The 12,972-nt window shown below is 37.6% G+C and overlaps 2 protein-coding genes across 8 annotated transcripts in view; both read right to left on the reverse strand.

The window, feature by feature from the left end:
* The window catches only part of ccdc17 (coiled-coil domain containing 17), a 116,026-nt gene extending 105,711 nt beyond the window's left edge, over positions 1-10,315 (reverse strand). For 2 of the 4 annotated variants that reach the window (XM_059984181.1, XM_059984183.1), the window contains exons 1-3: positions 9,585-10,315; positions 8,885-9,192; positions 3,686-3,769 (exon numbers count right to left, since the gene is read on the reverse strand). In XM_059984181.1, the coding sequence (XP_059840164.1) occupies positions 3,686-3,769; positions 8,885-9,100 (300 nt within the window). In that variant the 5' untranslated portion in view covers positions 9,101-9,192; positions 9,585-10,315. The remainder of the gene's footprint in view (positions 1-3,685; positions 3,770-8,884; positions 9,193-9,584) is intronic. The other 2 variants (XM_059984180.1, XM_059984182.1) reach the window with 2 other exon arrangements.
* A 401-nt stretch (positions 10,316-10,716) lies between these two features.
* The window catches only part of gpbp1l1 (GC-rich promoter binding protein 1-like 1), a 72,714-nt gene continuing 70,458 nt past the window's right edge, over positions 10,717-12,972 (reverse strand). For 2 of the 4 annotated variants that reach the window (XM_059984186.1, XM_059984187.1), the window contains exon 12: positions 10,723-11,660. In XM_059984186.1, the coding sequence (XP_059840169.1) occupies positions 11,505-11,660 (156 nt within the window). In that variant the 3' untranslated portion in view covers positions 10,723-11,504. Of the gene's footprint in view, positions 11,661-12,972 lie in introns of all 4 variants that reach the window. The other 2 variants (XM_059984189.1, XM_059984188.1) reach the window with 2 other exon arrangements.

A 12,972-nucleotide genomic window follows, 5' to 3' on the forward strand; every position in this document is an offset into this window, starting at 1 on the left:
TTCCAATATAACTTTGCACCAACCGCAAACATTCCTATGACAAAGCCAGACTGAGGGTTTTAAATCTGCCTCTGTCTGGCCTAGAGGAACCAGGAAATACTGCTGTTGGTTTGGGGGGGGGGGGGGGGGTTGTAAATCACATGACCAGACCATAATAATTATTATTTCAGATGCAGAATTGGAACATTTTAAACAGGGATTCTAACATTCTACAGTTTTATTCCACAACAAATGCCTTAGTTAAACCCATAGATCCATGTCCACATGCTCAGATAAATATAAAATAATGCCTCCCTACCAGTGACATTGCCTGTGTAGGGTGTAGTGCACCTACGCCCATGAACCCTGCTGCTATTTTAGAATGCCCCAAACTGCCCCTTGGGTCTTTTGGGGCCATTCTACAAACTTACCTACACACCGCTAAGTGTGAGTAAAAATAAATGAATGCTTGGGAAAGCCTGTGGCTAGAATCCTTATTTTTATGAGTTATAAACCAGTAGAGCATGTTAACTGAAGGGATTGTTTTGATCAGCCAAGCTAGCGATTGTTTTACTGTTGGGGTACGTAAGCAGTGAACTCCAAAGAACAGGAGAACCAGTGGGCAAAGTCTGTGAGCTACTGGGGAAACTAGACCAGGGACAGAACAAAGAGTGACTAATTGGGCAAAGGGGCAAGGTTAGCAGGAGAATTAGCATTGCTAACCTGCTCTGTCACACTAATCATATCATCCTCATACACATCTAACTTGTTAATACATCATCACATCAAGGATATCAGCACTGTACCCTGCAGCACACTGCTGATTATGGATGTCCAATAAAAAAAAATCATCTACACACTACTACACTTGGCCTCCAATCAAATTTGGATCCCATCAGCCAGTTTGCCTTGGATTCCACATGCCTGTGTTATGGAGGATGAACAGTTCTGATGGACAATGGGGTGCAGAGTTGCCCATATTCCCCTCCCCCCGGGAGAAGCACAAACCATTACTGTTGCTATGCTGCTCGAGAGAGAGAGAGAGAGATGGAAAAAAAAACATGCAAGGACATCTGCTACAGATAAGAGTGGAGAGAGAGACTTGTTGATTCACCGTATTATGACTTCTGAGAGGGTTATTTATTTTATACCATTCTGTTCATTAACATTCCTCAGTGGACAGCCGGAGTGGGCTGGTTTGATGGACACAGCCATTCAAAATTGATTGATAGCCGAGACCCCGTGAGTAGAGATAAAAGTCAGGTCTGGAGAGACACCCTTCAAACACACCAGGAGACACATTAGTGGATGCTGATTGAGTGTTGGAACCCACGGGAAGGTGTGGGGCTTCGGAGACTGAACCAGGAGGTTGGTCAGTAAAACTCACAGTGTTATAGCAGGGCCGGTGGGGACTTGTGTGTGTGTCCACTCATGCCAGAATGACGAGTCCACCACAGAAGAACGGTCTATCTGAAGGACAGAGGGGTCACAACTGAATGACCACGACGACACGACGGATCAAGAACGAAAAGGAAGGTTTGCCTGACTGTAGCTGTTACATCTCGCTCTCTCTCTCTCCCCAACGATTACAACACAACAACCATATCTACCTCAGTACACATGAACTGAACTTTATACTTTTCTATGACAATTCATTTACCCCTAGACATCGATAAAGCTTGTTTATTATTGCTTATTATTATTCCTACACTTTTAGGTTTATTATTGCTAATGTGTGTTATCTATATATTTGCATTATTGGTATTGATTTGCTTATTTTACTAATAAACACTTTTGAATATAGTACCACCAGACTCCAACGGATTCTTCTTTCTCTGCTGGTCAGACACCCAGTACGGGGTACTTAACACCTGAAATTCTTAACCAACCAACCAACAATGAAGGACCTCGTCAAATGCCTTACTAATGCCAATTCAGACAATATCTTGTGTGCGGCTTTCATCAGTCTCCTTAAATGCTTCCTCAAAAGATGTAGTTAAATTAGTGAGGTAGAAATTCTGTCCCTGCCTCTGCCCTTCCAAGTGTACACAAGTCCTTCATGTTTTCTCCCATTAATTTTTCTAACACTAACAAAACTTGATGACATAGAGTTAGTTGGCTAACTTGATGTCCTTCTTAATAAAACATCAGCATTAAAAGAATTTTGACACCAAACCTAGGCCAATATAGATGCAAAAGTCTCCATCATGGCCCCAGTTATTTCCTCCCTATTTGTATCCAGGGCTTGATTTCATTGAGCCAGGGGAATTTATCAGTCTTTTGTGTCCCATGATATTTCAACACCTCCTTCATAATACTGCTGCTCCCAGTTATAGATGCTTCCCTGGCAAATACAGAAGTAGCTGCCATGGCCAAGGAAATGTCTTTACTTCTTCTAGAGGCTAAAGAAGCTTGGCATGTCCATTTTGACCCCAACTTTTAACTGAAAGCATTCAATAAAAATGCCATCATGGCATGATATGGTAACCTCTCTGCACATGACTACAACAAGCTACAAAAAGTTATGGGCACATGGAAATTAGCCTCCCCTCCATGAATTCTGTTCAGACTTCTTACTGCCTCAGTAAAGCAGCCAGCATAATCAGAGAGTCACTCTGGACAACCTGTCTTCTCTTCTCTCTCTCTCATCAGGTAGAGTATACCTGAAAGCATGTACCACAGGCTTAAAGATGGTTTCTATCCCAAATTCCCTCTGAACTGGGATACAAATACAACCTCAAAGCTCATCAAAATGATATCACTGACTATCTGTGGAATAATTGAGGGAAACTAACTTGATAAGAATGGGGAAAAAAATGAACATGCTTCCTGCTTATAATTTGCAAGGCAAGCCTCCAGAATGATCGCTGCAGTGGAATTAATGAAAGTGATACACTGATAAGTTAAATATACTGTAAATATTTCACTAATAACTTATGCAGACAATGCCAGCATAAGGTCAGTAACATTATACTGTTTATTTTTTAAAACTTGTGTCATAATGCACATTATCATTTGTTAATTTACTTTTGGTAATATTATTTTATGTGTTGCATGTGAGAGTTAAATGTACTGTGCTATGCACCTTGGTCTGGAGGAATATTGTTTCACTTGACGATATACATGTGTACAATTGAACGACAATAAACTGAACTTGAACTTTGGTGCCATCATTACCCATTCCCAGAAACAAACACACCTCAAGGTTGCATGCTTGGCTCACTACTCTACTGCTCACCTAGAGCTCTACTGTGCGGAGTTTGAGGAGCTGTGGTATGTCACCAAATACTTACAAATTTCAATGGATGTACTGCAGAGATCATTCTGACTGAATGCATCAAGCTTGGTATGGAGGCTGCAATTCACAGGATGGCAAGAGACTGCAGAGGGTTGTAAATTCTATTATATGAATAACTCTTCCCCACTACTGAGTGCATCTTTAAGAGGTGCTGCTTCAAGGGAGTATCCATTGCTAAGAACCTTCACCATCAGGATGTGCCCTCATCTTGTTACTACCATTGGCATATGAGGTACAGGAGACTGAGGAATCACACGACGATTTAGGAACAGCTTCTTCCCACATGTCATCAGATTTTAGATCAGTCCATGAACACTACAAATTTTTAAATTTATAGTAATCTTATGACTCCATATCATCAGTTTCCATTATTTAATACTTCATTCTTTCATCTGGGTTTGGCCTTACCTCATCAGTCAATTTTCTAAAGGCATGACTGTCAGACAAACTGTCTTCTGGCTGGCGAAACTGCGGGAGTTCCAATTCTCTTTCCTTAAGTTAATTGATACAAACATGATTAGTTTTCTCATGTTAGTTAAATACCTTCCATTCTTTATTTCTCTTTTCCTGGAAATATTAGGAGCGAGGATAAGAATTAAATGTTCTTTCTTGATGAGTGTTACAACTCAAGTTGAATAAATGAGCCACCATTGGGTTACAATAAGTAATCTCTAGAAAAAAGATTTACAGTATAAAGAACTAAACAGCTTTACAAAGCATACAAAAAGGTGCTTCGATCAAGGTATGGGGATTGTCCTCAGTCAACAAGTGATAGTATTGAATTGTACAGATGCTGGAAATCAGCAAAAATCCTTTTCGCCTTAAAAAAGTTGGAGCTTAAGTAATCCGATTTAACTACAATTAAAGCAGCTAAAATTCCTTGTAGTCCCTTGAAGTACGTGCAGTGGCCACTTTATTATGAGGAGTGAAACCTATTATGCTTTTCTGCTGCAGTAACCATCCACTTCAAGGTTCATCATGTTCAGAGATGTTCCTCCATGCACCATTGTTGTAGTGCGTGGTTATTTGAGTTAGTCACTTTCCCGTCAGCTTGAACCAGTCTGGCCATTCTCCTCTATCACCCACAGAACTGCCACTTACTGGATGTTTTTACGTTGTTCACATCAATCTCTGTAAATTCTAGAGACTTGTGTGAAAATCCTATGAGATTCTCAAACCATCCCATCTGACAATAATTATTCCATGGTCAGTGACTTTGATCACATTTCTTCCCCATTCTGACATTTGGTCTGAACAACTGAACCTCTTAACCATGTCTGTGTGCTTTTATGTATTAAGTTGCCGAATACTAAAGAATCACTAAATTAATCTCAGCTATTGGCTTATCTAAAAATGCTAGTCAGATGACAGATTTTTTTCTTTGACAAAACACATATACAACACATTACATGGAGCATAGAATAGATAACAATGATTCAGGAATTAGTTTCCAAATCCCAATCTACTATATCACTTTGGTATTCTTTAAGAAATACAATTTTTCCCCTATTTGCATCAACAGAAGCAGACAGCTGAAGTTTCCAAGGTAAAACAGTAATAAGGGCAGCATGGTGGTGTAGCAGTTACTGTGACACTATTACAGCTCGGGCTGTTCCAGACCTTGGAATTCAATTTCAATGCCGTCTACAGAGACTCCCTGTGGACTGTGTGGGTTTTCCCCAGGAGCTCCAATTTCCTCACAGTCCAAAGACATACCAGATAGGTGAATTGGTCATTGTAACTCATCCATTGATTGAGTTAGGGTTAATCAGAATTGTGGGATTGCTCGGGTAGTGTGGCTGAAAGGGCCAGAGGGGCCTATTTTGCACTGTATCCCTAAATAATAAAAATGGATGATGTCCACAATAGAGCATCTGACATGAATAAAGATTTGCACTTACATAGTTCTTTACAGCAATAATGTACTATTATAGTGTTACTGCTGCCAGATTTCTTCAGGAAAGCTCTATAATGAAAGGATCATTGGTTTTAGCCCAATGTTGATTAGAAGCATAAATATTTGCCAGAAATTATTTCCTTGTTCTTTTTGAAAAATCGCTGCAGAACCTCTAGGAAACTCCAGAAAGTATAGCCAGCTGCATTTAGTCTCTCTGTTCTAAGTCAATTCCCACATTTTCAGAATCATCTAAACATCCAACTTCAAAATACATCTCTTCAGTGGGATTTGAATTCACAATCTTGTGATTTGGAGGCAATTGCTACCAATTCAGTCTCAGATGCTGTACTCTGAATAATATTAACAAACATTAAAAATATTTAAGAACAATTAATGCAACATTCAATATGAATTTTTTTGAAAAGTTAGATTGGTGAAAATTGTGGAAAACATAAAATACAGGAGGCCACATACTTGCACCAATTTTTGAAGAGCTACCTGGCTTAACTCTACTTTCCTGCATTTGGTCTGTAATCCTGAGGCTTGTGGCTTTTTCTAAAATCCTTCAAGGATTGTGAGCTTTTGTCTGTTTCTAATTGCCGTGGAAGGTGATAGTGAGATGCCTTCTTGAGCCGCTGCAATCTTTCAAGTGCAGGTACACCCACAATGCTGTTAGGAATGGAGCTCCATGATTTTGACACAACAATGGTGAAGGAAGTGATACACTTACAAGTCAGGATGGTGTGCAGCTTTATTTTTATTTAAGCGCAGTACAGCCTCTTCCAGCCCAATGAGCCACACCATCCAGCAACAACTTCCAAGCAACAGGCTTGGAGAACAGCTTCCAAGGGTGATGTTCCCAGGCTTTTGCTGTTCTTGTCCTTCTAAGTACAGGTCGTGAATTTGAAAGGTGCTGTCTCAAAAGTATTGCTGATTTGCTGAAGTACATCCTGCAGATGTTACAAACTCTGCTACTGTGCTTTGAGGGAATGAGTGATGGAATGGTTGTGGGTGGGGTGCCCACCAACCAAGTTATGTCTTGTATGGTATTGAGCTGCTTCTGTTCTGAAGCTACGTTCATCCACTCCAAGTATACACCTAACTACTATTCAAAAGCATATATTTCAGGAAGAGTTATAAACATAGAAAATCTACAGCACAAAACAGACCCTTCGGCCCATAAAGCTGTGCCAAATATGTCTTTACCTTAGAAATTACCTAGGGTTACCCATAGTCCTCTATTTTTCTAAGCTCCATGTACCTATCTAGGAGTCCCTTTAAAGACCCTATTATATCTGCCTCCACCACTGTTGCTGGCAGCCCATTCCACTCACTCATCACTCCCTGCATAAAAAAACTTACCCGACATCTTCTCTGTACCTACTTCCAAGCACCTTAAAATCGTGCTCTCTTGTGCTAGCCACGTCAGCCCTGGGAAAAAGCCTCTGATTATCCACACGATCAATGCCTCTCATCATCTTATACATGTCTATCATGTTACCCCTCATCCTCCATTGCTTCAATGAGAAAAGGCTGAGTTCACCCAACCTATTCTCATAAAGCATGCCCCCCCCCCCAAATCCAGGCAATATCCTTATAAATCTCCTTTACACTCTTTCTATAGCTTCCACATCCTTCCTGTAGTGAGGCAACCAGAACTGAGCACAGTACTCCAAGTGGGGTCTGACCAGGGTCCTATATAGCTCCAACATTACCTGTCGACTCCTGAACTCAATCCCACGATTGATGAAGACCAATGCATCATATGCCTTCTTATCTAGAGTTAACCTGCGCAGCAGCTTTGAGTGTCTTAAGGACTCGGACCCCAAGATCCCTCTGATCCTCCACACTACCAAGAGTCTTACCATTAATACTATATTCTGCCATCATATTTGAACTACCAAAATGAACCACTTCACACTTATCTGGGTTGAACTCCATCTGCCACTTCTTAGCCCAGTTTTGCATCCTATCAATGTCCTGCTGTAACCTCCCTCCAACAGCCCTCCACACTATCCACAACACCCCCAACTTCTGTGTCATCAGCAAATTTACTAACCCATCCCTCCACTTCCTCATCCAGGTCATTTAAAAAATTAAGGAAAAGTAGGGGTCCCAGAACAGATCTCTGAGGCACACCACTGGTCACCGACCTCCATGCAGAATATGACCCATCTATAACCACTCTGTCTTTTGTGGATAAGCCAATTCTGGATCCACAAAGTAATGTCCCCTTGAATCCCATGCCTCCTTACTTTCTCAATATGCCTTACTAAAATTCATATACACTACATCTACAGTGCTACCTCCATCAATGTGTTTAGTCACATCCTCAAAAAATTCAAATCAGGCTCGCGAGGCACGACCCACCTTTGACAAAGCCATGCTGACTATTCCTAATCATATTACGCCTCTTCAAATGTTCATAAATCTTGCCTCTCACGATCTTTTCCATCAACTTACCAACCACTGAAGTAAGACTCATCTGAAATGACTTCATTGCACTCCATTTATTTAAGGAATTAAATCTAAACATTTAAGAGGTAGGCTAGACAAGGAAGGTGAAACAAAAGGATTATATAAACAGCTCTGGAAGGGGAAAGGTGGGAGGAGGTTCAAAAGAAAAATAAACACCAGCCCCATTTGACTGTGGTAAATGGCTTGTTTCTGTGTTGCATTTCCCAAGAAAAGCTTTGTAAGATAAAGTGCTGCATTGAAGTTAATTTCAAGGGGAAACTAACTGGAGATAAATAACAAAAATTTATGCAGAAACTTTGATGGCATTGGAGAGCAGTTATCAGTCTGACCTCTACTTCGGGTCATTTTACTGAATATCTTTCAGAAAAATCCAAGTTCATAATCACAGTATTTCTTTCACCATGATGCTATTCTCTCCTAAAACACTATTACTTGTGATAGAGGTAATTTGCCCTTTCTTCCAAAATATAGGTGCAAACCTTCATATGGTTCATTAAAGCCAAGTCAAGATTAGGATGATTGGTTTTAAAATTTCTTGTGATATCATATTTCCCTTCCTATAACAGAGATATCATATATTTAGCAATCAGTCCAGAAAGAACATTCTTCTGGGGGTGGACATCAATTGAAACTGAATGAGAATAACTAAATTCTATTAATCAGTAGCACATAAATGGAATAGCATAACATTTCCATTAATGCACCGGAAATGGAAAAATCTTCAAACAGAATAAAGGAATTCATGATACATTATAAATTTCCATGCCCACAAGGGCAGAACTGTGAGAGACAATACAGTTTCATAAACAGCACATTGTATAAGGGCTTACCGAAAGTCACTACAATCCAAACATTTGAACAGTGTACAAATTTTTACAGGAGTAGTTCACTGAAAGATAATTTATAATTGGCTTTCAAAATGGATGAATTAAGAGGCGCAAGATGTCTCCCTTTACACTCCTTATTGTGATTAAGAAGAGCTTTGACTATAATGGATCTTTCTGCTCACAGTCCACCACCTTATAAAGAAAAGAAGAAAACAGCACCACATGGAAAAGAGACAAGATTTACTCAACAAATTTACAGTATGGGAGGTGAGGATAAGGTAGAATACCAAAGAAAATAAGCACCTGCAATTATCTAATAATTCATGGGGATTAAAAATACAAAACACTGCACAATAGTTTTAAATATAATAAAAATGTATACATTGAAAACATGGTTTGCCTTACCATATGATTTGGAATGTTTATTTTTCTTGTTTCATTTATTCTGCTAATTTTGTTTCCATGATTTCCAGGCAGGCTGTTTCTTGGATTTTCATTTAACAAGAATGAATCTTCAACACAACTGCCAATACAAAATTTGTCCTTGTGCTTCTCCAATAATCCCAAGGATCTGAAGTTCATGTTACAATTGTAGCAATGGAAATTCCCTGAATCGACCATTCTTAAGTACAAGTCTTCTTCAATTACTTTAAGGCAAAAGCTTGGTAGAACTCCAACTCACAAATCTGTGATCAGATAAGTTTTCAATCTTTCTACAGAAATAACAAAACATGGTACCAATAGGTATTCAAAAGTTTTTCTTGTTTTTTTTTGTAGGATTCAGAGAATAAAACTACCTCAATATCATTTCTGATCTTTGTCTTCACTTATTTCAAGTAATCTGGGAAATAAAATTTGCAGCGCAGTTTTTCTTTCCAACACAAAAAAGTCCTAATATTTAACTGCAAAATCAATGACTAGCAGAACTTGGTACTAATTATTTCTACAGCAAATTCAAAAGGTGCTGTTTTAAATCATTCGCATTCGGATGTTTGCTTGACAACATCAACAAAAACACTAACTACCAGCATATTGTATAAAATTGAATCAAAATACAGAGAACGCCTTCAATTCCCACCAACCCCATCATCCCACTGCAACAAACCTGCTTCTCCTATATTTTGAAGCAATTTTTCTATTTCTTCCAAGATATAGTCATTACGGACAGCATTTCAGTGGTGTTTTGTTTGGTATAAAGATTACTGTTGCTAAGATACTCAAGGAGGGTGAGGCATTTCAAACTGGCAGTCTTTGCAAGAATGACTGCCGTAATCCTACTTAATTGCACAAGCTACATTGCCACATTAACAAGAAAGCAAAAGTGACATTAAGTCAATCAATTTATTACCTTTTGCACTCATATTTAGAAATATGGACTAATATTCTTTTAGAATTTAATATGGCATCACAAAAGCTTTGAAATCAATTGAACTAATGTTGTATTTGTCCTGTTAATTACACAAATTGAGTCCATCAGAAGTCTCTTGTAAATAATTATTGACTTCAGCATTTAGAAGTCAACCTACTTGATTTTAATTTGCTGCACTTGACTTTCTTCTTAGCTTCTCCAGGTATAAAATAGAATATCAAGTTTTGCTTTAATGATGTCATGACAATCAATGTGTGCAGGAATTTTATTCCTATTTCATATCGTTACTGGAAAAAAATTGTGCTTTTTTTGAGTACCACAACATGTGATAACATACCAATGCCATCCAGAATGCAACACATAAACCATGCAATATTTGTGGACGCACCAACTCAAGGTTTCTTTGAGATTAATCCTCTTTTTATCACCTTCATTAATGAGAGTAGTGACACAGAACAACTCCATTCAAGTTTTCAGAATTTCAAATGGTAGCTGTGGGGGGGGGGGGGGGGGGAAGGGGGTCAATAAATCTGAAATTTCCAATCTTTTACAAAAAGAAAATGATCATCACAAGGATTTTGCTGATACTCAGAAAGCAATTATCTTTGTGGGATAAGTTGCAAATGCATTCACCAAATTCCAAGATAACAATCAAATAACCATCCAGAGTTAAAAAAAATTAAAATTACTTAAAACAAAGCTGATATTTTATAACTTTCAAGAAACACTCAATGGATATGATCCTCAATAACAATTACAGGCTTGTTGAAATCTTAATCGACAGGCAGTAATTTTGGAACTCATGTACTGAAAGCTTCTGTTTGATCATGTAATGCATTCCAGCTCAATACCAGCATATGCTTAATTGATTTTCATTGTCGATGATTTAATCCAAAAGCATTTATTTATACAGCAACTTAAAGAAATATCTCAATAAAATTGTTAAAACACAAACCATTTTGGCAAACTGATGCAAAATATTTATTCCAAGTTATTTTAATGCAGTAGTTTTTCTCATACAGATATTCATATGTGATAGCCACTTTTTTAAATTTGTAAATAACGTTATCAAAATAATCTTAATCTTTGAAATTTCACAAAATTTATATTTTACATTCCACCCTGAATATCAAGGCTGTTTGAAGAACTTAAAAGATCCTATTGTGAATATTTTACAACTGTACCAAAGAAATGAAGATAAACCTCTTGTGACAAAGTTTGTTTCAACTTCCCAAAATGTCACGACATTGAAAAACGTATGTAGTTAGCATTTATTTTTGACAATTTATCATCAATATTATGGATTTGTCACTTATACTGCTTGTTCTATCACATTGCTATTCCTACTAATTGTCTGCAAATGTTTTTTTCCAAGCTTTTGAAAAAAAATACTCATTTTCCTCTTTGCAAATGATTACTTGTTATGTGCTTTGCCCCCTTTCTTCTTTATTGACATATTTCATTCTACGAAGCATTCGACAGGACCAGCGGATCAAAGGAAAAAGAAAAAAAGCTTGACAAGCAAATTCTCTTCTTTGGGATATGATCATCTCCCTTTGTGCATGGAAAAATATAACTCTGTGCCAAAAGAGCTTTAGTAAGTTTAGTCCTTCAGCTATAAGAAAACATATATCATGAATTCCATTTGTACCAAGTTTAGGCATCATCATCAGAATTGGTACTACTGCTAGTTTCAGAATCTGAGTCTTCAGGAAGCCCCGGACTGAAAGTGCCTCTCCACTGGGAAAAATGTAAAGCTGTACATGGGCTCTTCAATTGAAAACCATTTTTCCTAAAGCCATTTTTCTTCAGCTGCAAAAGAACAATTAAATGAATTTGGATTTGCCAGTCTTCATATAAGATGTGATTTTTAAAAAAAATTTTCATTTGTTAATCAGATTTATCATCACTGCTCTTATGACCTTAATTTGTTGTTGTGCAGCAGTATAGTGCAAAGACATAAAATTACTATTAATCACAAAATAAATAAATAGTGCAAAATAAAGAATAATGTAGTGTTGATGGGTTCTATAAAAGTGAATACAAACACTTAACCTGCGAAAATAAATGCAATTGCTTTTGTTTTCTTACCAACTTTAAAAGAAGCTTGATCAAACCTAATTTATCAAAATAAAAAATGCTCCTCATAATTGGGCTGAAGGACAAAGATGATGATGAGGAAGACAGGAGAAAGGAGGGTGGGGCAAGGAGAAGAAAGAGGGAAGGGAGACAAAAAGATAGAGAGGAGAACTTTATCTAAGTGATGTGTAGATTCAAAATCTGTTTTCAACAGCTCTACACTACGTCATACTTTCTTGAATGGACTGAAATGGTTGGAATAAATCATTTGGCACATGGCCAGAATTAAAATATGAGAAATAATCTTAAAGGAATTTAACCAAAACACAAATACGGTTTGAACATGTATAGCAAATAAATTCATTTCATGGATATAAAATTCCATGAACTAAATAAAACTCATCAACTAAAGGGGGTGTTGGTGCATGACTCTGACTCTATAGAATTTATATCCATGAAATTTTATTTTCAACACTTGCCTAGCAGAATTGTATGACATGGCAATTCAAGTGGTAGTCTAGATATTTATAATAAGGAGGTTACTGAATAATTACTTGAGTAACTCACACCAAAAAAAATCTAAGATTTCATTAAAATACACAGAGCAAGTTTCATATGATCAGAACATACCAAGTTAATCTCTTTGTATTTCATATCCAATTGAACAGGCTTAATGTAGAACATTAAAACAATGCACATGTAACAATGCACGATGTAAAGCCTTCAACTCCTGAAAAGGGATTTTGACACCATTCTAAATTAAACGCCCACTTTTTATTGAACCAAGCTGGAACAATGTTACTTTATTTTTTATTAGGATGATGTTCCAATCATAACACTTCTTGCAAATCCTTCCTTCTGCTTAAAGTTCACCTCTGATTCAGCAGTTCTTTCATTATGGCCATTCATATTTTGAGTTGGCTTTAATTTTCTTCAAACGTTTTGGAACTGGAGGCTGAGTGAAGTGCATTGAAGATTGCGTATGACATTAAACTGAATCGAAAAGGAAAATGTACAGAGGATGCAGTGAATCTACAGAGAGATG

The sequence above is a fragment of the Hypanus sabinus genome, chromosome 11 (genome assembly GCF_030144855.1).
Source record: "Hypanus sabinus isolate sHypSab1 chromosome 11, sHypSab1.hap1, whole genome shotgun sequence".
Taxonomy (NCBI): domain Eukaryota; kingdom Metazoa; phylum Chordata; class Chondrichthyes; order Myliobatiformes; family Dasyatidae; genus Hypanus; species Hypanus sabinus.